The sequence below is a fragment of the Cinclus cinclus genome, chromosome 3 (genome assembly GCF_963662255.1).
Source record: "Cinclus cinclus chromosome 3, bCinCin1.1, whole genome shotgun sequence".
Classification (NCBI taxonomy): Eukaryota; Metazoa; Chordata; class Aves; order Passeriformes; family Cinclidae; genus Cinclus; species Cinclus cinclus.
In genome coordinates, this window is record NC_085048.1 from 23,888,450 (window position 1) to 23,915,396 (window position 26,947).

The window sequence follows — 26,947 nt, forward strand, 5'->3', positions numbered from 1 at the left end:
GAAGATCCAGTTTTAGCAGCTCCATTGGAGTTTAAATTCAATTTAAGGCCATTAATGGTACTTACTAAAAATTTTTTTAGTGACTGATCCCTGTGTTCAAGCTGAGAAGATGGCTCATATGGTGGGCTTGGGTTAACAGACAAGGTTATTTCTCAGAGGATGAACAACAACTTTCCTGGTGCTGGTAAAATCTGTGATTGAATACATAAGGTATGATAAAGATCTGTAAGCCTCCAGAGATGGGCCTCATTCTGCACAACCTTGCTAATGTGATTGGTGACCTGAGGAGGACCTTTGAAGAATCAAGTTTGTTGTGCAGAAATCACAATACGTGATTGAAGAAGACACCAAAAAATTTAAGAATTTTGTCCAAACCTCTGCCTCTTTATCCAAAATTTTATGGTTTCAGAAAATGAACATTTTCTGCACAATAGCTCTTACCTTCTAAGGAGAAAAATACCTGTGTCAAGACACCCAGAGCTTTTGTCGAGTATACCTGAAGCCATTGTTTTAATTAGGAGTTCTCTTTTGTTTCACATGAATGTGTCTCATGCTGATGTCCTTAATTTCAAAAACCAGGATTAAAATTTTTTCATTTATCTCAAGTGTTCTGTGATTTATTTCCATTTTACATTTACTTTCTTAAATTAATGTTCACTGCTTTAAGCTTCTTTTGTAAACAGCACTTGTAAATCAAACATCAACTTCAAAGACATTCACTGTAACATGACTATTCTTGTTTGGAAGATACTGCACCAGAAGTCTCACCTTTCCACAGTTATATGTATACCCTGCTTTCAGCATAAGTCTGAACATAAGTTGTTGTATTTGACCTATGCCACAATTAATTCATTATGTTCAGTGAAAAGTCAAGCAATATATAGTATACTATTGTGAAAAACAAATGAAACCAAACCAAATTAAAGAACTGCATGTGAGGCAGAACACACGTGTTTTTCCTTTTTATTTGTTCATAACATTCAATATTTGATATTGCACAATGTTACATATTAAGTATAGTCCTATTCCCTTAAGTTATTTTCAAAGGACAGAATGAGAAGAAGGAAAAATCAATTCAGACAGGCTTTTGAAATAACACGTCTTTCTCAACTGTATTTATGTAGTCAGTGGGAAAATTTCTGTTTTAGTAGTATATCCATTCCAAAGTAGTAAGAATTTTAGAAATATCTTTCACTTGCCTTTGTAAAATCGTATTTATTCTTACATGTCATAATAAGACTGACTGTGTTACTACAGTGACTAGAGAATGACTTGTCCTGGAGGGCCCTAAAAGAGGGGTGTGCTGGAACCTAAATGAAGTCATCGGTATTACTGTTCAGACTCTTGACAACAACTCAGCTGAGTACCTGCATTTTGTACTCTTGGTTGTTCTTCATTTTGTATCTGAAATGTCTAGAAAACCCAGTCCAGACAATTGGGCCTGTCCTGATGTGACTGTTTTAATTTTGCAGTATTAAGAGTTTAATCTTTGGGTCTGTCTTTCTTGCCTGTACTGTGGCTTAGTTCTCAGTCACCTTCCACCACAGGCTGTATCTGCATCCGTGAGAAGGGGAATGGTATCACTCCTATTTTACAACATTTCATTTCTTCTTGTGAGAGCAGTGTAGAATGAAGGCCTAAGCAGCTGTCAGAGGAATACATGTAGTTCTTAGCTGGGGGGAGAGCAGCCAGATCCCTTTCGTGTTCTGCTTTCCAGTTCACCACAAAGAGCTACTCTTGAAGCAGCCAGGAACACTCCTTTCCCCCAGGCTCGAAAGCAATCCTATCTGGGAAGATCTGCCCTGCTACTTGGCTGAGAGACAGGATTCAAATGGAATTATTCCATATGACATGCTGATGCCAGCTTCAGATCTGGATTTTTATTTCTTGGTCTTTTTTTACCTCCGACTTCCCAAGTTCCTTATAAATCTTGGTTTAATTGAACATTTAATTGGATTTTGAAGTATGAGTAGTTGTGGAGATTTTTATTTTCATTCCTTTAGGTTAATATAGCTAATTTACATTTCCTTTTGGGAAGATTTAAACTGTTCCTAACAGAGAGTGGAAAGCTATTGCACTGTTTGCAAAAATATCTGGAAGGTCTTGGTGGGAAGAGGGAATTAAGTTGCATTTATATGCTAGTAAATGAAATCAGAACTCCTTAGACTATTTGCTATTATACTGCTATACTATTAACTAGTCTTGTAGGCAAACCCAATGTTAACTTTCAAGCTATCAAGCTTTTCTAACTATTCTGCCTTTGTTGGATGTTCTTTCTACTTCTGCAGGGTTTCTCTTAAGCTTCATGCCCTAGCCCTGGAAGATGTGCTACCATATTTCTGTTTTACATGGCTATGCTGATGCTGCTGTCATGAAACAGCTTCCCTGCCCCCCCCCCCATTTTTTTTTTTTTGTTAAGTTACTGAGGGTTGCAGAAATGTTAAGGAATCCTCTCACACCTTGTTAAATGAAATTTTAAAAGTATAAGAAAGTATTTATAAAACATCAGCAGTAAACAACTTCTTATTAGTGTTTTGGAAAGAAAAAAAAAAAGATTAAAGCAGCCGCTCCTTTTGGCAGAAGGAATGAGCAGGGTGGAAGCTAGACATCAAATTGCTGATTCAGAGTATGATCCCAGATGTGGGAGGATAAATCTTTCTGGAGTTCCTCATAACTCACTGAAATGAAGTAGGCTGGTCCTGCTTGGGAGCAACAAATGGGTTAGATCAGCATGGGAGAACAGATAGATAAGAAGAAGTACCTGTGTGATTGTGGTTTTGAAGAAGCCAAAGAAAAGAGATGCATTGCAGACACAGTAATGTTTCAAAAAGTAGGAAATTTAATTGGTTTCTGAAATGTGTCTTTGGACAGTCAGCTGTTGCAAAGGGGGTTTTGAAACTCAAGCTGTGATAGTATATTGGAACATGTATTGGGTATGTATTGGTGTTACTGGTATGGATGTTTGGTGTATTGTGAAGTCTGACATAGCTTGTAATATCAGAACTTCTAAAATCACTGAATTTTGTGTTTAGTTTACTTTATGTAAAAGCTCTTTATCTATCTCTTTATCATTATCTATGTAATATTTATCTATCTCTTTAATATTTAATTTTTGGCGATAGTAGTCTCTGAGCCTCCTCAAAATATTTTATATTCTTGGAAGATACTAGAAAAACTTAGAGCAACTTTCCTAGAAAAGTATTTCAGTTAATAACCATGTGCATATCATAGATACCAAGAAATACTGTTGTCTTACTTATTTTCTCTTTGCAGATACATTTCATCAGCTCATGAATGGACGTTTAAAAGACTTTACACAAAATACATGTGATAATGGAAACTTCATCTTTGCTGTCCTCCTTACATGATGAATGCAGATCAGACAACTATATTGAACCTCATTACAAGGAGTGGTACCGAATAGCTATTGATGCTCTGATTGAAGGAGGTTTAGAAGCCTACAAAGAATTTATTTCCAAAGAGAGATGCTCAGAGTTCCTAGCAGATGAGGAAATTGATTATATTTTGAACAATGTTCACAAACTTCCCCAAAACACAATTTATTCCTCTAACCATGCCATTGATGACACCTCTTCCTCGGGAACCTACTGGCCTATTGAATCAGATGTGGAAGCTCCAAATCTTGACTTAGGTTGGCCCTATCTGATGCCTGGAATTTCTGGTGGCACAAATATTGATCTGCTTTTTCATCCACCACGAGCACAGCCTTACACCATAAAGGAAACTGTTCGGAAGATGATACGAGATGCACGAAAGGTAAACATGAAAAATAATATTGGGAAAAAAGTGGCAATAATAATAATCTATCTGGTTGGGTTTCTTTTTTATTGCAAGGGATATTTTTATTTTTATTTTTATTTTTATTTTTATTTTTATTTTTATTTTTATTTATCTTTTTCCTGGCAGGAAAAAATGTTCTGGTTGCTCACAATTCAGTCGGAAAGGTTTGCCGAGACTGAGATCAGTCCTTTGGTGTCACATGTACCAGTGTTATTAACTTTAATTCTGAGGGATCGGGGGTTAATTTGAGGGATTAGTTAATACTACCATTATAATGAATAATTACTGTAGTTGGTAATAACAACAGTATTGGTTATTTTTCAGTAATAACCGAAAAATTACTCTTTTACTGTAACGCTGACCAGTGCATGAGAAATTTGCAAATAATCAGCTCACCTTTTCTTTGACCTCAGTTGAATATACATTAAGTGATACATTTTCATATAACATCAGGATTTATACTAAGGTTTCTCTTTTGCATCAGTGGGAACAGGCATTGGTTTGGCATGGCAGACAGGTATAAGAAAATACCTTGGTGTTGATCCAACTCATGTACCTTGAGAGTCAGGTTTTGCGATTTTGGCATGTCCTTACAGAAATCAAACTCAGAATGAAAAAAACAAACTAGACTTAGGCAACAAGGAAATAGATTTTGCTATTGTATTTTTCCTTTATTTCTGATTAGTGAGTAGAAAATTTGGACATTTTTCCAGATGTACTTGTCTCCACTTGGGAGCACTTATATCTTGAGTTTCCTACAGCACACCCAGCTTACATCTTAGTGACAGAATGTTGTATGTACAAACCACTTTTGCTCTCAATGTGTCAGTTTAAAACTTGAAAGTTTTAAATTTTTAAAGCAATATTAGTTAAAAAAAAAGGATTAGCGTGCAGATCTGTTTGACACAGAGTCATAATAACCTCTTTAAAAGGTATGACAAAATTTCAGTAGTATTTCTGGCAAGTATGTCACACTCTCTAATTTTCCCCGTGAAATACAGTAGTGTTTTGCATGACTCTGTGAGCTTTAAATTGGTAGAATGGGCTGTGTCTCACATCTGTAAGCACTTCAGTGGCTGAAATAGGTGTGTAAATGTGTGCAATAGAAATGGACTGAACAGGGCAGGGCAGGGAAGGACTGCGTCTTTTTACAATGTCTATGCTATATTTAGATAAAGCATATAATTTGTTTCCATAATAGAGTTATCACTGGGCCTTTTATCCTACAGTTTATAATTTAGAATGACTGTATGTTCATGGAAGAGTTAATTAATTCTCTTTATATTCCTTTCTGAGTGAGATTTGGTGTTTTCTGTTTTGGTATGTAGTGAGACTTGACTGTGAATTGCCCAGAATACTCTTGTCAGCTGCAGCTCCTGACCCAGCAATGTATCCACTGTAAGGGAAACAAGTAAAACACTGTTAATTCTGTTGAGAAGACTAGGTCAGTTTTGCTTCAAGGTCTTGAAATGCCATGAAGTTAGGCCATCCCCCCTTAGCTGCTCCTTGAATGCAGCTGTAGAAAGAAAATTCAGGTGTTCTTGCTTTGCTTTGGAAGAAGGTTGAATGCATAGTGTGTTGGTTCCCAGATGTGCTTGTGTTGCTTCCACTTTATAAAGAGGATGCTTTATGTATGCCACTGTCAAATCTGACAGCTGAAATGTTTGCTTAGTTGATCAGCACAACCTCAACATAAGAACCATAACACTTTTGATACAGTGAAATAGATTGGTTGCTTCAGGGACCAGCAATTAAATCTAAGAGACATAGTGTTGTTCAGCCTCTTTCGTCTGCAGATGTATAGAAAAGTTTAAAGTATTTTTAAGTAAAGTAAAGTATTTAAATCATGCTTACAGTAGGTAAGCCCTTTGTTAACAGCCTAGTGCACTTCTCCTAAGCCACTTAAAAAAAGGTAGCTATATTAAATGGGTTTTTTTGTTATGTAGTAGTGGAGATGTGTAGTCTTGAGACTATTCAAAGGCAATAGGGTAACATTGCACATGAAAAACAGAAACCTGTAAAGAGTAAATCAGTAAATCATGCTCAGCCAGCACAGCTCTAAGCAAAATCTATGGGAATTTCAGCAAACGTCTGGGTAAACATAAACAGGCTGTTGGAGGTGAGTATATTCATACCACTTAAATTTAAGCACCAAGCCCGAGTATCTGAGTTCAGGCATTGATTTCCCTGGGCAACCTGAGAATTCGGTGTAGTAGGAAACCAGCTCCTACAAGGTCAAGGCAGGGAATATTTCTGCACTGATTCACTCCATGAAGGAAACCATTTGATGTGCATTTATATGTATAAACTGTCCCAAAAATTCATGAAGGAGACTGAGCCATTTGAAACCTAGATGCTTTTGAATTTTGGGATATATATAAGGATAAGATGACACTATTAATGGACTTATTCTTGACCTCTTTCATGCTTGATGCATCACAGTGTCACTCCTTAAAATGATTATTATATATGTTAATTTTGACCTTATGAAGATGTTGTAAACAACATTAAGCAATTGCTTGCTGACTGATTTTTTTCCTGACTAAAGAGGAAAATAATTTGTAAGGCCATGCTACGCTAGACTAAAACCAGTGACTGTAGGAAAGTGTTGTAATAAAATCTTGTCACGTATTTCTTGAATACACAAGCAGCATAAAAATTGTAGACATCATCTTCATTGTAAAGTACAGGTGATATAATAATGGAAATGGAAAAGGGTCAATACTGTTAAATCCTAGAAAAATGAGCTAACCATTTTAACCCTTTTTGTCTCATTTTAAAGAGATTAATCCATGCTTGTGATTTATGTTTCTGAAGCTTTCTTAGAGCAGGGAAACTGTATTGTACACAGCATGGCATTACATTGTCACCTATATACTACAACACTTCTGTGGGATAGATGTGATGTTAACGGAGTGCCTTAGGTCAAACCAAGATGTCAACAAGATGGGCTTACAGTTGGTGTAACTAGACCTCATCTCTAAATGATACAGCTTGCCAACCACCCTCCTCTATCAGCATAACCTGTGTTCACACAAGGAGGCTGTTTGGTGTGACTGTGTCAACTGGGGAGACACAAGTCTTTTTCGCATGTTGATATAACCATGTGAGGAAAAAGCATTGCAAGGTCTGTCTGACCTTAATGATAGAGACTTTTGTAAACAAGCTGGCAGCCTTACTTCTGTTATGTTTTGGAGGCTTCTGCCTTTAATCTTTGGCAGGTTTTCCGGCTTCTCTGAGGGTTGAGGTGCTCCTACAGCCTGAGTCATCCCAGCTGGGCTGTCTGAACAGCAACTGATAATGTTGAACAGTTTTTACTGAGGAGATTATTCATCTGGGAAATTATATCAAGATCATTACTCACCTCTGTCAGATTGTAGGGGGTTGAGGCTGGTTAACATGAAACTTCCTTCTTTTAGTACACTGTAACACAGACACTCCAATAATGTTCTCTCCCTCTGTGACTTTTCGTAAAAGTTTCCTCAAAACCATCATTTATGAGGCTTGTACATGTGTGCAAGAAACGTCCTGTACTGTTTTCTCAGGTATGATTGACAGGGTGAGGCAGCAGGGAAGGGATGGGAAAAGTCACCAAAGGGACCTTCTGGCAATGTGTTTTTCTCTTTTGCAGTAACTAGATTCCTTTGTCGATCACGGAGATGTTCTTCCTGGGGAGAATTAAAACCTGTTTTTTTAAAAAGTCACGTTGTTTAGATAGCCCAAGGGTTACTGGTTGTAGTGCACACCAGAAAACACTTAAAAGACTTTCCTGACATACTTTGGGATTTATGGTGGAATATATGAGGCTGCACATTATTCAAAAAATATGTGAAACTTTTCACTGATTTTATTTTGTTCAAATAGACTAGTAGTTGTAAGCCTGGGTTCATGAAGTCAGTGATATTTGTAAGAATTTTTTAAGAATATAATTACTTAGAATTAAATAAAAATTTGAATGGTTAGTGTATTATAATTTTGAAAAATTACAAAAGGTGGTTGTTTTTGCTGAAATACTCATGATTGAGGTTTTTAATGAGAAAAGTTGCAAAACATGGGCCCTTGGGAAAGAATTACATTATACACTGTGAATCAGTGTAACTTGTTATTAGTCTTCCTGGACACAGTGTAGGTAAGCACTTAGCCAAAAATGCCTCCCTTTGAGTTCTTGTGAGAGAGAGAGTTATGTACAAAATGTAGTGCCTGCATTGTCTTCTAAAGCAGCAGACCTTGTCAAATAAAAGCAGTTGACTCTTTTACAAATATATGAAAAGGAAAATATTTTCTTCTACTTTTGTTTTCTTTGGTTTTTGGTGGGCGTTTTTTGGGTTTTTTTTTTTTTTGGTTTTTTTTGGTTTTTTTTGTATATTGTTGTGTATTGTTTCAGACAAGAGTGAAAGGTTTGTAATACAGAAAAAAATTATTAGCAATTGTTATTTGCTATTAATTATTATTCATTATTGTTCATTATTAATTCACTATTATTTACTGTTAATATCATTTGGTCATGTGTATAATACAATAATAATAGTCTAGTACTGGCTGCAGTGTAGTATGAATGAAAATCAAATTCTTACATGCTTATATGAAGAGCAATGTTTCTATACAGAAAATAACCTATAGAATATGGATGTATTGAGCAATCTTTTATTTCTCTTTCACTAATACTCTTTGCCAACTATTTAAATATAATTTGAACACAGACTGGAATAATGCCAATGAATTGTGCTTGTGGCAGTGCTTGACTTAGCACACTAATTGCATCATTTCAAGCAGATGAGAGAGGGGCTGCACCTTTTTGTATGTAAAAAACAGAGCAATCTACTGAATTCAGGGAGAAAGAATAGATAAATGCAGTAGTTGTCCCACCTAGACATTTTCTGTATTATCTCTAAAGTGTTAGATAATCAGTTGATACCATTTTTTAAGATGAGAGTAATCCAAAGAAATACTCAGTTTCTGGCTGAAAGCATATAAGCAGCATTTTCCCTGCCAAGATATTCTGCCCCACAAGGATTTCATCAGGTGCCTTTTGGTTCAGCTGCCCTGCTGAAGGGTGAATCCATCGTTAACTTCCTCTCAACTTCTGTTAAAAGACTTCCTGATGGTTGAAAATCAGCATGTCAAGGGTGTATGGTTTCCAGGTGAAACATAGTTTTTAGTTTGTCGTAGATTCATTTCAGAGAGTGAGATCATGTCCCATTTTTTTCTAATTGCACAGAGTACATGCCATGTGTTGGAAGAGGACTTATCTTGCTCTTGCTGCTACTGTGTGACCCAGTATCAGTATTTTGTTACCACAAAGTAGTGCTGCTCGCAAGAAGTAACTATTTCAGGCATTTTTTCTGTCTGGATTTGGAGTCTTCACACCATTTTACCTGCCTGTCCTCTTCTTTCCCTGCTGTCTTGCTCCCCCCATGTAGGAGTAGTCATAGGAGTGCACTCACAGTGCAGGCAGAGAGGACTGCCATAGATGGTACACGTCTGCAAGCAACTTTTTAATCTGGAAAACCTGGACTTTTGTGAAATCCAATTCTTCATGCTCTAAATGTGAAACCCAGAATTTTTCCTGGTAGCACTCCTGTTACGTGAGAAGGAATCCAAAATGAAGAGCGAGCAGAGTGCAGAGCTTGGGGAGTGGGAATCTTTGAGAACGCAATTTTAAATTAGTTTTGGTAGTTTTTATTCACGGGTTTCTATCTTTGCAAGACTTTTGATGTCTTCAATACTGGTATTAAAAGATGTGATTAAATAATTTATAAGTTTTGCCATTTTTATGTCAGAACTGTCCTAATGTGTTATCAAAATACCACCATGATGAATTTAAAAACTGAATAGGGAAGATTAAAGGCCAGATACTGCAGGCAGCTGTATTTCTTTATTAATGTCTATCTCATTCACAGGCATATGAGAAGTGAGCATGCACATACATTTCGTAGCAATTCCTTTCATTAAAACATCTTCTCTTGTTGACATAAATCTCTGTCAGTCAAAACAAAAGTGCCATTAAGAAGTCATTTATGCTTTTTGCACATTCAGTTGATTAAAGTGTTCTTTGTCGTATTCAGCAATAACTTTGCACTACATTATGCTGAAGCAATTACAGATCAAAATATTCTATAAATATGAAACTGTTGATGCAAAATAATTTTGCCCAGGCAGAATGCTTCTTTCAGTGCCCAGGTTAGTGTATTTGGGTTTTGTCCCTCTCTTTTTCTTGCTTGTCCAAAAAATACTCATAATGTTGAAGTGCTGTTTTTGTTCATCTGAATTCCACTCCTGGAGAGATCTCCATTTTTCTGATTTTCTTTTCCAGCAGGAAACAATCTTGCCTGAAGAACTACAGTCTTAATCACTTAACATTCATAAATCCATAAGCCTTTTTTTCATATTTTGCAGTTTTAGCTTAGCTTTTGAACTCATGATAGCTTTCCAGCACAGCCAACGGTGCTCTGAGGGGGACACATTTAGAGTAATTTTAAACTTTGAATTTATTATATATCAGAATTTGGAAATGAAAATACTATATTATCTGTGGTAGAATTTTAACTGAGCATAGCTTGGTGTCCAGATACTTGTAGTCCTGAAGCAGTATTTGTGTAGCACAATGTGACAGAACCTACATTGAAAGTGGTGAAGTGCTGACAAAACAAAAAAAGTTCAAAATCTCCCATTCTTCTTTTTGGAAGGAGTGGGATTGCATGCCAGTGAATTACATGCATTAAGTTTCCTCATATATCAGATCTGAGTACAAGTATCTACTTCACTTATAATTATTTCAGAACAACTTGCTTAGTGCTTCATTGTTTTCTTCAAGGAGTACTGCAAGTATTCCAGCACAGATGATAGAAGAGTCAAAGTACACTTTATTATTTACCTCTCTAAAAGAAATGCAGACATTGCCCTACATAGCTGTGTAGTCATGCCTTCCATTTTAGCCTGTTGATAAAGTGTGTCTATAACCATTTTCAAATACAGATACAATAAAATTGCAAGAGAAGTTAAAGTCCACATTTTCAGAAATGCTGTCAGCATGCCTGAGACCTCAGAGGGCTTTTGCTCTGTAAAACCCTGCTGTAATTTACCTTTGGAAGGAAGGAAGCATTGGCCATCATAACCATAAGAGGGTGTAACTGGTGCTGAGCTTGCTATTTTAGTGTAGGATCTGCAGACATCCATAAAATGACTCACCTCAATAGAGCTGTTCAAAATAAATAATTGCAAGATCTGGCCATGGCTTGCTTGATCAACAGTTAAAAATTTTTCAGTATACAGTCTGCTGCTCAGTAAGCCAGCTGAATTTATAGTAGTGTTATTTGCATTATAAATACAGAATTATAGGCAACTGAACTATCTCTGCTTTCCTTGCCCTAGTTTGTCATCTTTTCCCATATCTTGGGTGTTTGTTTTCTGAAGCTGTAAACATTATGATGTTTCACTGCGTGTCTGTATATCGTACATGTTGGTGATGTTGTAATCTGTTCCTGTTTGGTACCAGCCAGTACAGACATACCACTAATACAATATAAACAGTAGATTCAGAATTTATGTGCTCTCCTTTATCCTTAGCCAGCAAAGAACATAAGCAAAGCCTCTGCAGTTTTGTAAATGAGACTCCTGAGAGACATTGAGCATTAAATTAATATAAATCACAATTTATTTTTAAAGACACAGTTATAAAACAAAAGTGTGAGAATAGTGCACATTAGCAAACAGTACTCAGAGCAAGGTGGGGCCATTTCTTATTTTCTTGCCTCTATGGTTTTAGTTTTTGATAAAAATACTGTTGTGCATTTGCAATTATGCAAACTAATTCTTGATGAACATCAGTACTTCCCTGATAGAAGTTGCATACCATAGCTGTATAATGCTTACTTTTCAAATACATTTGTAAAAGCATGGAGCATTTCTTAGCTTCAGATAAGGAGGGTGTGACGTATACAGGGTGCTCTCATACCTTATCTAGGAGAGGGTTATCTTAGCCAGCTCTGTCTCTTGGTCTGGAGTGCTTGTGTTGACTGCCCAGAAGATTTACGGTGTGAGGGAACAGAAGATTCCTCAAAAACAGGGTCCCTGATGACCCCTGCTTTCCCCAGCAAGGAGTGTGGGCATGTAGCTGCCTTCAGAAAGCTTCTTGGTGCATCTTTTATCCAGGGATTTTTGCTAACTCCAGCACCAGATCCCTTCAGGCTTTTTCACTTCTGCCAGTGATCCTGCTGTCAGAGACAAAGCTGGGTGATAGGATAATATGAGAAGTTATGCACCATATCTCTTAGAGATGAAAAGAAAACTTTGAGATCTGCATCATCCACTAGCAATCAGGCTTGCACAGTAGCACAAGATTGTGTGCTCAGGTAGTCAAATAGGTGTGCCTTCAGTTCAAACAGCAGATATAACATCTCAGCCTTATTTTCATGCTGTTTCCTGGAGCTGCAGGCACTCTTTGCCAAGAAGGCTGCACTTCAGCTCAATAAGTTCCCTTTATGGCTTAAGCACTAGGTAAAGCACTAAGACATTACCTTTGAATTCAGGTGAATCTGAGTGGCATCAGCCCACAGAAGGCATTGTAGTTAGTGTTTTTCTTTAGGCTTTTGATGCTTGATAAGGAAGAAATTATACTGAGGATAAAATCGATGAAATGACCAACACAGAAGAAAACCATGATTCCCAGTGGGACTTCTCTCAAGGGACGCCCACTAAGGGACTAAGCTCTTAAGCTGTGCAGAACACCCTGCTAGTGAGCTGTGCCTTCTGATTAGAGACATCAGAGGCAGAAAGTGTCAAGCCAGCAAAACTGATCTGCTTCAAATGCCAGGGAGATGCTGCTTGTCAAAGCAACTGTCTCCATGCAGCATGACAGAGCACAGTAATATCTGAAGCTGTATGCTGTTCTGATAATTTCCTGTCACTGACTAATGGCGAGTTAGCACAGGCATGCAGTAATTGCCTGAAAAGTCACTCTTAAGGGTGTGGAATTTTTGTTTAAATAATAGGCAGGCCTATGTGGCTGCACAGAATGTGTCGCTAGAGATCAGTAGCCTTTGTTTGCTGAAGATGGGCCTAAAAATACAGCCATCTACAGGTCTAACTTTTATAGTAGTATGTACTCTAACAAGTCTACAGGAAGTTGCTTTAAAATGTAACCAAAACTGTTTTTTCACTCAGAGGATATATTTTTTAAATGAGAAGACTAAGCATAGAGATGAAACTGGGACCTATTCTTCTATTTGTTTATTTATTTGCTATCACCCTATTTCATGTTTCAACATAACACGAGCACCAGTAATATCACTGTATTTTCTAAAGGATTTTATGATGCACAAAATGATTGCACTAATGCTATCATCTATTCCATTATTGAATTCTAGATTACTGAATATCAGTAAACTGCTTGTGCCAGAAATCTCATTAGCCAGATGATTTCATTTCTTATGCATAAGTTTAATGATGAAAGTTCAGTCAAGATCTGAAGTGCCATGATATGATATTGCAAATCATAGGATTTCTGTCCAAAGTAAAGGCTCTGTCCTTCATCTTGAAGTTAGAGGAGTTAAACAGTGTCTTTGCAATGAGTTCTTGAGAGCTCAGGAAGCTCTTCTGTATACATGCCAGAGCCTTTCAAAGCCAGAGCTCCTGGTGGTTTTTGGAGGAAGAAGGACAAAGGAAGGAAAAGATGTGCTGTTCTTGGATCTTGAGAAAGAGGCTTGTCAGGGGAGCAGGGATCCTGACAGTCCTTTTAGTTGATTCTTATTAGAAAGCAGTGTGGCAACTAAACAGTGTTTAGACCTTCTGAGGGACTGTAACACTCTGGAGCCTGTGCCCAGGGTGAAAATGATGGCAGCTTGGGGTTACTGGTCTCTTAGAACATCATGTGGAAGGGGACAACTTAAGACATAAGAGAGATCTTTGAATCAGCTGGGCTCTACTCTGGTGGTGAGTATTGGTCCGAAGTTACTCCCTGACAATCTGTATCAAAGGAGTGGGAGTAAGGCATGAAAGTTGTGTATATGAAGTGACCATGCTTACAGGATAACAGGAAACTGTCATACATACATTTTTGGTCATAGTTCCTCTTTCCTTTTCCTCCCCCTTTGCCCCCGTCTCCAGCTCTGTCCCCTGGACAGCCCCATCTCCTCTGTCCTTTCTCCTTTCACTGCACACCTCAGACAGAGGTGAACATTTGCTGCCTGCTCTAGACACTTCCAGCATCTTTCTGGAAAACAGTTTCAGGTGTGACATCTGGCAACAATATCTCCCTCTGAGGTCAGTGAAGAAATGTGGCTGCCCTAGAGGGTGCCAGTCAGCATACCTGAAGACAGTGCTTGCAGCATGGTGTTTGTGTCTTTTTCCCTCCTCTGTCACTCCCAATAAGAACTTGTAAAACACCAACATGATGTTAGAAACACAGCAATGATTTGAATTGCTAGTCAAATCAATTTTATTGCCAGGTTTCTGATTTTTATTATAAATTGCATATCTGACATTAAATATTGGGAAGGTGTATTTTCTGAACAGGACTATCTTACTGATGTTTTTTGGCAAAAGTTACAACATTTAGAGATTGAGCAGTTGTGTATCAGAAATGACAGTAGGCTATTTAATTACAATCGTGACTTGTATACACAGTTGCTTTTCATCATGTTTTATCAAACAATATATCTAATAAAACTTGAAAATAATTTTTGGGGGGATATTTAGTGAAGGACAGAGAGACAAAAATATAATATCTGCTCAATGAAGACACTTTTTTCTTCAAGCAAAATTAGATCTGTAACTCTGGGAGGATTTAAATACTGTAATTTGTGTACATGAGAAGTTCTATTAACTTAACATGCATATGTTTGCAGGATTGATGCCTAGGGATATAGCTATATATCATTAAGGATCTGATTTTGAATGTTTAATTAATCTCTTTCACTTAAATCATGCCTCAGTACATTTATAGTCCAAAATAAGCTACATCTTCAGTTGATTGCATCCACTGTGAGCAACTAAAATAATAATAATGTGTCCAAGCAGACTGCTGTAATTCTTTTATTCTAAATAAGAACTGTGTTGAATAACTGAATTTCTGAAAGCCAAGCAAAGCCATGAAACCAATGCAATGTTTTCCTTTCCCCAGATGCTATTCCATCCCTTTACTGATCCCTGCATTCAGGCCCAGGTCCTGCAGAAGTGGGATGGATAAACATATGAATGTTATAGAACATAGGCTGGTCCCTTCAAAAGAAATACAAGAGTGAGACTTAATTTATCGTGTTGATACATAAAAAGCAAGAACAGATTTTGCCTATATAGAATATCTATCAAAGAAAAATTAATTCTATAGTTTCCTATGAATAACCTCAACCAAAATGATTAAGTCCTCTGCTAGCAAACAGTTTATATGGGGGATACAGGCTTTATTATATTCCGCCACAATGTTTACTGAACTTATGTACACTGCAAGGAAAATTCCATGGAAAAGTTTCTCAGTTTGTATTCCTAAGGCTTTAAAAATGATTGCAAAATGTATTGCAAAAACCACACGTCCACTTTTTCATGCATACTGCCATGCAAGTAAGAAAAACAAAAGAAAAACCGGTAAGAAGCGAACATCTGAAATTTAGTTATTGTGGTAGAACTGTCCAAAATAGTTTATGGATTTTGTTTTTAAATGCTCTATATTCTTAAATTAAAACAAAACAATTACCTCGAGAAATGGAGAGTTATGACATGTTGATACAAAATGATATGTACATAGGTAGGTCTGCCTATTTTGATTTTTCTGAGTGGTGTTTCAAAAAATTCCAGGGATCAGAATTTCATAGTCTGCAAAACTTTGTGCAGAGACATTGCTCATACTGTCCGAGGAGGTTATTTGCTAAATTTAATTATACAAAGTAGTCCTTTGAGATATAAAGTAAAAGAAGAAAACATTTCAGTTTAATGTGTTACTGTCTAGTTCATAACCCACCTATCTATTTTTAAGGTAGAAGACTACACATAACAAAAACACAAATAATTTGAAAAGGGAAAATACCTAATTTCTGAAATATGTAATAACAGTATTTTAATGCAGGCACTAAAGTTACAAAGCTGAGTACTTCATCTGAAAGCCTCATTAGAAGATAATCCTTGTCAGAATTTTTTTTTCATAGAATGTAATTACTTTGAAAATACCACAAAAAGCTAGGTGCTTAAAGATTTGGGGGGATTTCCAGCTAAGTACATTTGTTGAAACATTCTAGGAGCACATTTATAGTTACCTGTTGTGGACATATACTGAATGAGAAACAAAAAGCAATGGCATTTTAATTCCAAATACAGAAATCTTTCTGACTTGTTTTTAAAAAAAAGTAACAGTGGCATTGTTGGCCTTTCATTTGACACTGACCTTCCCACATTTCTAGTTTCAAAAACTCAAATGGAACTTAGAGCTGCCTGTTGTCATACAGCATGTGTGGAGATTCATAATATATATATAGTGCATGCAAAAAGAAATAGACATAGGTTTAAGCAAAATTTTTCCTTACTCTGTAGATCTAAATCTGGGCAGTCTCTTTGATCAGTCTTGGCAGAATCTGTGTAAAGAATCTAAAATTTTCACTAAAGAAAATAAGTCCCTGATATGGTTCAAAACACCTTTTTTTCAATGCCTGTTTGGAGGCATTGCTGTCCTAACAGTGGAGAGGTTTCTGAAAATTATCTAAATACACTCCAGTTTGGAGATTATTAAAGAAATCACTTTGACTAGACTATAAGCTATTGAGAAGTAATGTGGAAATATAAAAAGTAATGTAACATAGAGATAATCCAGTACTTTTTTTTTTCTAATTTTAGTGACTTCCACTGACTGTCTTGAATTACAGTAAAAATACACTGGTTTGTATTTTTTTTTCTTTTCCAACAGCCATGGATAAAGCAATTACATTGTAAGTAATAAGCACTAACTATTCCAATTTTGTTTTTAAATTGCTGATCTGTGGCTCTGAATTGGATTTTGGCCTGAAACAGCAAAAATGAAAAGCATCCTCTTTGGATCAATTTTTATGCTTATAAAATATATAAACTAAATAAGAGAAATCATTTTACCTGTTTAAAAAAAGAAAGTCAAAAATGACATTAAATGTTTTAAAATAATCTGCATTAACAGATTATAAAATATTATATAAATAAATCCACACACACACACACACACTGGAATTTCATTGAAAAGCTTGCCATCAGCAGCTGCCACAGGCTGAAAAGCAGAACACCTGTGAATGTGAATATGATATATGCCAAAAATCTTTCATTGTAATTATGAACATATTTAACTAAATTAATGCTTTATGGAAATGGAGAATGGTATTTCATGTAGGACTGTTTAATTAATTTCAAAGTCATGGTTGGCTCTTGAAGGTCAGCAGGTTGTCCAGGAAGGATTTTAATGGTAATAAAAACACTCTTTTCCTTCCACTCTCAAATTTGTTCAAAACCACAAAACCAAGAAAATCTCAATTTAAATGTTTCATTTGTTTTCAGGTTCTAAGATACTCTTTGGTGTTTCACAGAATCTACAGGTTTTACTTCCTTGCTTTTTTTTAGGCATTGGCATGGGGTTCTCTGTGCCTGGGAAACTGAAGTGAGTGGCTCTGTGTCTAGTGAGAATTCCTATGCTCCAGGTTTATTCCCCTCAAAATCCCAGTGGCAGCCCTTTAGTTGTGAGTTCACTCATAGAGACATGATCTCTCCCCAAGACTAGCAGTTATTCTGGTATTTTAATGAATGCTATTTTTTTTTTTATAAAGCAGTCTTCCGTAGTTCTTGATTATATGCTGCTGCTTGTACTATGTTCTTGTGTCCTCTTCTTGGACCTTGCCATTGCTCTCCTTTTCAGATATGATTTTCTAATTGATTTTACTGGAAGTTGTTTTGAAAAAGAGCAGGGTAAACATGAGCCTGTGGTCAGTGTTTGCAGCCTTTAAAAGCTTGTAGCTTGTTTGGCCTCTGCCTATTCATCTTTGTAGCCGTTCCTGACTGCAGAATCAGCAGAGACTGATAAAACTGAGAGATTCACAGGTTTTGATATCAGAAGGGACTGTAATGTTAACAGCATCTGACTCCCAGCACAACACAAGCCTGACAGTGTTGCATCTTCCGAGAGCTGATAGTAAGAATAAATCTGACCTTAAAACGGGTGGGTGCTAGTCTTACCATCAACACTTCTGGGTAACTAATTCATAATTGCCCAGGAGATAAGGTTTTTTTTGGACAATCACTTCTCTCTAAATAATGGAATTTGCTTGAGGAAACCCAGGTTGCAAGCCCAGACCAAGCCTGCTTGAGCTTTCTGCTTGTGTATCTCATCACTCAACATGACAGTCAGCCAAAAGAGAAGGTGCAGAGAATTCTAAGTGCAGCACTGGAGGGTGAGGTGAGGCTCAGGCCAATTCGTAGCTGCAGGGTTTGCTTTCATAGGGACCTTGGGATGCTCAGCTTCTCCACAAGCCCTGGCTGTTGGCCTCTGAGAATCTGCTCACACAGCAGGGATCACAAGGACCTGCGAGGAGCAGGGTGTCTTCACCTCCTCAGAGCACCACTTTAGAGTGACCACACTGTTCCCAGTGGCAAAGGTCATTAGCAATGTGCTGACTCAGGTGTCCTTGCACAGGACAGCAGAGTGACACACACACACACACACACACACACACACACACACACACACACACACACACACACCGTGTGTTCAGTTTCCCAGATAAAAACAGGTATATTTTTATAATAGATCTAAAAATGATTTTATTATTTTATATATAAAAAACAGATATATGTTTTATTTATTAATACATATTATTTAGATATATATGTTATTCCTGCATTTATGGAATGGTTTGTGCTTTACAGAGGAAAAGCTTTCTGTGTGCATTTAGGTGTTAATTTAAGAGGAATTTAAAAATATGCTTATTTTTGCTGGTAATTCTTCCAGAGTCTTTTATGACAGAGAAGTAGTAGAAACAGATTTCAGTAAGTTTCTGTTTTTTCAGTTGCTCCACGGATGATTCGGGAGGTTGTAAATAACATTATTAAAAATGCATTTCTATGCTAATATCTTATAGAATTGGATAAAATGGGAGTGATATACATGTTTTTCTAGTTCCCTGCATTTCTCTCCATTCCAAGGTCTTTTACATCCTTTTAGAAATATGGGGGGTTTTGTATGTTTTTATTTTTGCTGAATATGAAAAGTTTCTGACTAAATGTATTGGTCTAGGACTTGGAAGACTTGTATACAAATTCCTTGTAGAGCACACACTCCTCATCTATAAATATGAACATAATCTCAGAGTGATTTGTGAAGACATACAGATAGTTTTGGGTACTCGTGCCCTAGCACGATAGGGTGGGGAACACAGTTTCAAGAGCTTATGTTGAAATTTACCTGTTTCAGGTGCTTCCAATGGTCTAAAACTTTGTATTTTGCATCAGCCTTTTGTGTACTGGTTTTGTCCATGAGATTGTTTATTTGCTTTAGAGCATTCAAGCAGAAATATTGCAGTAATATCCAAATATGAAACAGAATTGTTTATTTCCCCATTATCTGCTCATCTTCTGATGTTACCATTTTCTCACAATGTTCCTCTATGCATCAGTGAGAAACAAGAAAATAACTTTTTTGTTGTTCACTTGAAATCGTGTTTTTAATTCAGGTTGCATTTCAGTCACTCACAGAAGTGTCATGAAAGTCTTACTTCTGCATACCTGAGTCTTGTTTCATTGCAAAAATTGTTCCTGTGCCAGTGAAAATTATGTATATTGCATTTCTAAGGTTGAAAAGAGGCTGGAGTATCTTTTAATTACCAACTGCTGATCACAGTAAACCAAAAATTGTAATAGACTCTCTGAAAAATTGTTTCCTGACAGCTGTATTTCAAATACTGAGTGAGTGTACACTGCACCATCTGAAAGCAGATTCAGAATTACAGGGAAAGACTGAAGAGCAGGAAAAGATATACATCTTTTTAAGTGAGCAAGAAAAAAGGATAAAAACTGTCCTGTTATTACATCTGAAATGATTGCTCTTTTTTTCTTTTGTCAATACAGTGCTGGTTTGAAACTTTTTGTCTAAAGGAAAGAAGCAGATAATAAAATGTGCATTTTCAGTCAGTGTGTGTGCACGTGTGCAATCCTCTACATGCACTTGTGCACATTGTGCTACAGAAAGTGTGGATTTCATGGATGCACACATGCACAGGGAGCATAGCAGTCTGGGATGGGGAGACGCTTTCTGGCATGAACTTGGAGTGGGCAGGTTACTCTAGGGAAGAGGTTTCCTGAGACCTGACAGGTACTTTGTAAGAACAGTTATTTATTTGAAAGCTACTATTTTGCATCAAAAAGCAGCACTTTACAAAGTGTTCTTGGAATAAAATGTTTACCCCTCCTCCACAGATGTATATTGCATGGTCTCATCTCCATCCTTACTTCAAACACCTAAAGCTATCTAGTATATTTAGCTATTAGCATGCTTGGTGCATTTTCCAGCAGAGCAAATTTGCCAGCAAAACATGTCATAATGTAAATCCATGGATGGTTTGCTCAGTGGTGTTTCTGCTTTTGCTCCTTTTTATTAGAAGGATTTATTTTTATTAATTTATTTTTATAAATTTTTTAAAATTTATTTTTATTTTATTTTTATTCTACTTTTGATGGCAAAAGAAGTGAATTTTCCTCTCTGCCCCTCATGTTTCCTAGCATACATACCCTTGAGGGACACAGATATTCAATGTAGGAATGTTCTGTGGCTGCAGGGGATTCACTAGCACAAATAGGCAGCAAATCTTGCAGAGAAAGGTACTGAAGAGCTGCAGTAGGTGCCCCTGAGACTGATCTTCTTCCATTCTTAAATGCAGGTATCTGCTGTGATGTGTAGAATACCACCTTGCTGTAGCAAGTTTTGCATTTCTTGCAGATGTTCAGCAGCGTTCCTGATCAGATCTCTGATTATCATTAACCCAAATGGAGGGTAGGGAGGTTTGTGTGTGAACTGGCATGCAATACACATTAGGAGAAATATTTTGTAGAAAGGGGAATGCTCTCAAATACGAGGCTGTACAGTGGAAGACTTGTTGTAACGTGTTTCTCTTCTACCCATTAAAAAAACCCTATTAACTTGCCATTAACTTGGTCACTAGCTCAGTTGAGTCTAAAGGGTTCAGTTACTTGCACAATGATAACTCATTTATTTGAATAATTGTTCATTTTAATGGTTCTTAAATGAGTGCTTCATTATGCATCCTATCCTTGTGAGAATGAGAAAAATGAGAGGAGCACACCATAGTGCCCATCTGTGGCTGAGGAGATGGAATCTGGATTGTGGAAGGAAGTCTTGCACCTGGCTGTGTGTCTGCTTTTCCCCAAATGTGTCCTGGAAGTGGCCTGGGGCTCTGATCTAAGAAAACATGACTACACTTAATAAACTCGTAAGCATTAAAAATAGACCTTTACATTTAAATGTAAAAGATGCAAAAGATGGAGTATTATAAGCACCTGATTGTACTTTATCACAAGGATCAAATAATCTTTCCTCTGATTTTGTATACCTGCAGTATAAAATTGCAAGTGATGAATTACTGCGTGTATGGTCTTGTGGAAGAGCTGTATGCAGATCAGTGAAAGCTAATGCTACCTGTATTTACAAAATAATAGTGTCACCAAGATAATTCTAAAGCTGTATTGCTTCTTGCTTGACAGAGATGGTTTCAAAAGTCAGCTCACATAGAGGCAAAGGATTAGTTGAACAAAAACCTGGCAGAAACAAGTAAAGAAATGTTTCTTTAGATATTTTTCGCTTCTGTCTTTGAATTCCGTTTGTTATCCCTTGACTTGCAACTCCCTCAAATACCTCACTACCTGTGCAAGATTCATGCTCGATCAAGAATTGTCAGGTTACACTTAAAAAGCTTCTAAAGAATTTAAAAATTGAAATAAACTTTATAAATACAGTATTTTTAAAGCACAGCATTCCTACTAAAATGATAACTTTTTAATAATAATTTTACTTGTAATTCTTTTATTGTTTTGTTTTTTAACTGCTGCATTGGATTTGGGAATTAAATTCTGTTTAGTGCCTGGTTTAGTTCCAATTCACTATTAACTCCACTGGAGCTGCAAGAATTGCAGCATTACTTATCTTCTTCATTTCAGTTTGCTTCACGGGAGGTTTGAGCAGGGTTTTTATAATTGCTTCCCTACTATGTCAGACATCTTGCTCCTTATGTTATTGTGCATAAAAATTTGAATCTGTTTTCTTCCTGAAAAGCTGCACATAAGTACTTATTAACAAGATTAATCTTATCTTTAGGACATTCTGCTGATGCTTTCAGACTAGTCTGCAATTATTTTTTTCCCTTTTTCCTTCCTATCTATAATAAATAATATAGCATGCCAGGATAATGGATTTCACCTGAGGACCTGAACATGATTTGCAGACAACAATTAATTAATTAGTTTCAAAACCTGTCTTTAAAAATAGATGAAATTGAAATGCAGTCTGCCAGCACACATTCATTAGCAATATGTTGCACAAGTAGCTGTGGCTGCTCTGTGAGCAGGTGGTGCAATCTGTTTCTCGTGAGTTTCAGGGAAGGTTCCTGCTCAATTGGCAGCATGTTTAAAAAAAAGTAAATAGTTTAAATCATCTGATTGGATTTTTTACTGGCATTCAGATGTAACTATGTGCCATATGAACTCATGCAGGCATACATTATGTCTGTGATACATGTTTCAGAATACTGTTCTGACATAATTGCTGTTGCTTTTTTTGCAACATAAATGTTACCACAGGAGTTGCCCAGGCATTTTTTTTTACTTATAAATGCATTTTACTCAGTCATGTAGCTAAAGTAGAAAAATGTTAAAGGAGAGCAGAGAACCTGGAAGAGCTGAACCCTGCATTATTCATCCTTTCTTATTTATACCAGACGATCACTGGCTTTCCTTTATACTGACCCATCACTGACCTGTGACCAGTAATTTTAAACAGCCCGCATTCTGCATTTTTCTGGTGTATTACTACTTGAGTTGACCTTCTTAAACATATTTAAGTATATCAATAGAATTAGAAATTAGTGATATTGAAGCAAATAGTAGTTGTAGCAGGAGCCAAAAACTTTATTGTGACTATCATAAGGATATAGTCATAAAATGTGGAAGAAGGAGGAGAGTATTTTTGAGCTTGTACAAAATGCATAGAAACCTATTTTAACCCCACATGCAGTATCCAATATTAGGTTTATTCTGTCTCAAATTTAAATGAGTTTGGAGTTCCTCCCTTGAAAGAGGAAAGAAGGGACAGGAAGGGAGAAAGAAAGAATTAAGGGAGTGAAGTGGTCGGGGGGAAGTAGAGGGAAGAAGGAGGTAAGGCAAAGGCAGTGATGGAAGGGGGAACAGAAATAGACCATAACAATCTGTAAATTATAATGGGTTTTCTTCCCCTTTTGTGACTGCAGTATGAAAATCTTTAATATCATTGGGCCTTACAGGTGCTAGAAATAAATGCAATCAAAATGTTTTCATTGGACAAATGCTTTAAACTAGTCAATAATCAATCCTTAAGTGTGTATACCTCATGTGTCTATTACTGACTCTCAATCACATGTATGAAGCTGAATGTAAAAGCTTCATGTCAAAAAAGGATTAAATAAGCAATAATTGTGAAGGTGTTTTCCCATTTACCCTTCCCTAAATATGTGATTAGCCTTCATTTCTGTATTAATTGACTCTTGTGTTAGTTTTCCTGTCAGAAGTCAGGCTGAGCAACAAGCTTGGGTCATCAAGCTGTTTTTTGAATTGTGGCCATAAGCATTATTTCCCCGATACTCAAAAGTTTAATTAAAAAAGACAAACAACAAAATTATTTTGCTGTCTTGCATGTGAACCATCCAGGTCTGCTAATTGCAGCTGCAACAAATATTACTCTGTTGCAATAGACTGTAATGTTCCTTCTTAACCTGCTTAACCTAAAGACAAATTATGCCACCACTTTCCAAAGACTTAACAGGAGCCTCTGTTGCAGCTTCCTTTCTTCACTTTGGTATTACCTTCTCTAGACCATGAACTCGAGGAGGTTTTTAACCAGAATTGTTTCTATTCTCACTTGGGGTTCTATGGACATACAACAGTGTCTTCTGCCAAAACTCCCAATTTTTTATTCCTCTTTTTCTTCTACATTTATCTCTGAAACACTTTCTCTACCAGAGTTCCTTATGCAGTATATCTTTTGGAAGAAGTTTTGCATGTCTATAGAGGAACTAACCTTCAACAATTAATGATACAATTAGGACTTGTTTCTCGGCAAGGTCATTAAGTCAGTTATGCAGTCATGTCATGCTCATTGGTCTGCAGCCTTTCACTGATCTGAAATCTGGTGATGTAGCTTTTTTTGTTTGTTTGGTGGTTTTTTTTGGTTTTGGTTTGGTTTGGTTTGGTTTGTTTTTTTTTGTTTGTTTGTTTTGGGAACTACCTACAAAAATAGACTTGTTTTCTCTTGGATGCGATGTCTTCCATGTTAGAAAATATTAGTCTTTGCATAAATTTGTGTTCATGTGATGCGAGGTCACCCTGGTATAGGACTCATGGACTTAACAGTGCACGGCTTACAAGTCTTCCAACTGTATGCTTTTATTTTTCCCCTTGCTAAAAATGTTGATAGGCCATCCATGTGGACTGTGCTTAACATACTGCATACAGGCATACCTGAATCTATCTTTTCAAATTATAAGCCACTCTGAAACACATCAGGTTTGTCTGCTGACTTGGATAGACCAAAATTTTATTTGTATAGAAATGCAAAAATAAGTGTTTCCTGTTTTTGAGACACTTGCTATCATCTAACTCCATTATTTTCCAACATCTACTGCGGAGTCAGTCAGCACTGTTTCTGCCCCTGTATTATATACCTGCCTTTCTTTTTGGATTCTCTTCTGTGCAAGTTGTACCTGTTGTACCTACTTATTCTTGTAAGCAAGAGCAAGGGATTTCAAGCAGTATTACACAATTGAACTATGTAGTTATGTTTTCTGGATTTTTTTTGTCTGATACATATGCACACTAGCAGAAGCATTGAAACCCATGCAGGATATTTTAAATATGTAGCTTATTTATAAAATATTAGATATTGAGCTCTTCCCATTTAATTTCATTTCAGAAAAGAGTTTAACTATTAAGGTGTCAAAGATGACAAATAGTACACAGCTATTGCAAAAGCAAACTTAAAAGCAAAATTACCCTTACTGGTCTAGAAAAGATGGTCTGAATCATCTCTTCTTCCTATAAATCTGCCTTTGACAAAGAGAATCTTTCATTGTTTCCAAGTGATTAATTGACAAATGCCAACGAAGTTCTTTAAGACATGCCTTTGTTATAGATTAAAGTTTACAGCCTGTAAATTTTCATTCCTGTTGTGGGGTTTTATACATTGTCCAGCATGTTTCAATAGATAAACTCTCAGGGAGGGGTTTAGTGTTGAAAATGCATAGAGGACTCTTGAGGAAATCAAGTGAATCAGTGGAAAGACAGACCGACTCAGAACATCTCCATTCCCAATCTAAGAAACCCCACCAAAATGTACTGGTAAAAGTGTCAAACCTCCAAAATATTCTCTGGAATTACTATCTAGATTAGCTGAAATCTCATACATTTACTTTGACTCCTTGATAACCAGTCAATTATTTTAATACTTCTTGAAAGAAATCACAAGAAGAGCCCTTACAAGTATTAATGCTCAATCTAGTTTACTGTGGCATGAAGAGCATTTTTAAACAGGAGTAATTTGAAAGGATAATTTTAGTACATTTTAAAAAATGTTTTTGTCCCTTTTCCTTTCCCCTATCCTCCCTGCATTTGAGGTGTCCCTTTACCTTGTTCTCAGGTGTGAGATAATAATTTCAGCTATTGAAAGAGTTTCTAACATTGTAGTGGTCAACTCATACTGCTGGGACTTTTAAATAAAATAATTAAGGCTTGTCACAGTGTTGTGCACTGTTTGTTCACTTTATTCACTGTTTGAATAAGTAAGTTCTTCTACTTATAAACAAATTTAAGATAAAAAGTAAAACATTATAATATTAATTCAAGTAGCCTAAACATTCACTAAATATTAAGGGATCCCATAAGAACCATGTATTGAAGCTGTTACTAATCTTTTAAATAAATAAAAATATATCTCTGAAGCAGCAAGTCTTTGAAATTGATCATAGAGAAAGCCAGAGGCTGGAGAAGTACCTTTCATTTTTGTCATGAATTTCCAAAGTGGTTTAGCGGAGTTGTAGGCTGTCAGAAATCCTGGCATTTCCTTTCTGTTTGTTTTCCTTAGAAAAAGCTTGGCAGCTTCTCAGCATAATAGCTGAATATGAACATTCTGAACAGCTAAATAAAAATATTAGAATCTTGCTACCCAACCAGCTGCAGCCCACATGGCACTGGGAATACAGCAGCAATATCAATGGCAAGAGAAGAAAGGGCAGAGTAAGGTCCCTAATGAGTTCTCTCCATCTTGCCAAGGATTTTCTGTGCTGCCTTATGTCCTCTGTAGGACCTCTGCCTGCTTCTGTTCTCAGTGACAGATACTTGCTTGCTAAATACCAAAAGCATTTTAGTTGTTGATGGGAGCACTGAAAGTAGGGAGGAAAGTGTTAAAATTGAGCATTGGGAACGCTTGTTGTTTTAATAATGCATGACAGATTTTGACAGATTTAGGTAAATATTTTCTTGTCTATGGTGTGCCAGCACTGAGCAGCAGCTGTTTCTTTGCAGATCCTTCATTCCAAGAATTAGGTTTATAAATGCTCTTTGGAAAGTCCCCATGAAGAATCCCTGGAATATCCCCTTCCATCTTCTCCTTGCCATGACTTGCTGACACTCAATTCTGCACATGTGGAAGTAAAGCTTCGGAGAAATTACTGCCTCTGCTGCTGGCTGGAGTGAGGTGGTGTCTCCTGTAATTTGGTTAGTTCACAATGAGTTCTCACTAATCCTTCAGCCAGAATAGCAACTGCCAAACCCATAGATAAAGATCACATTTATAGAATTAATGTAGCTCACTCCCATAAGTTTTCTGGACAGTGAACTTATTTATATGATTTTTTGTTGGTGTTGAACTTTTCTGACATCCTGTTGCAGAGTAGCT

At 36.6% G+C, this 26,947-nt stretch overlaps 1 protein-coding gene across 1 annotated transcript in view; it reads left to right on the forward strand.

Annotated features, from left to right (window-relative positions):
- Positions 1-3,333: 3,333 nt before the first annotated feature.
- FAM83B (family with sequence similarity 83 member B) overlaps positions 3,334-26,947 on the forward strand; it is a 44,298-nt gene continuing 20,684 nt past the window's right edge. The window contains exon 1 of the mRNA XM_062488546.1: positions 3,334-3,777. Within this exon, the coding sequence (XP_062344530.1) occupies positions 3,334-3,777 (444 nt within the window). The remainder of the gene's footprint in view (positions 3,778-26,947) is intronic.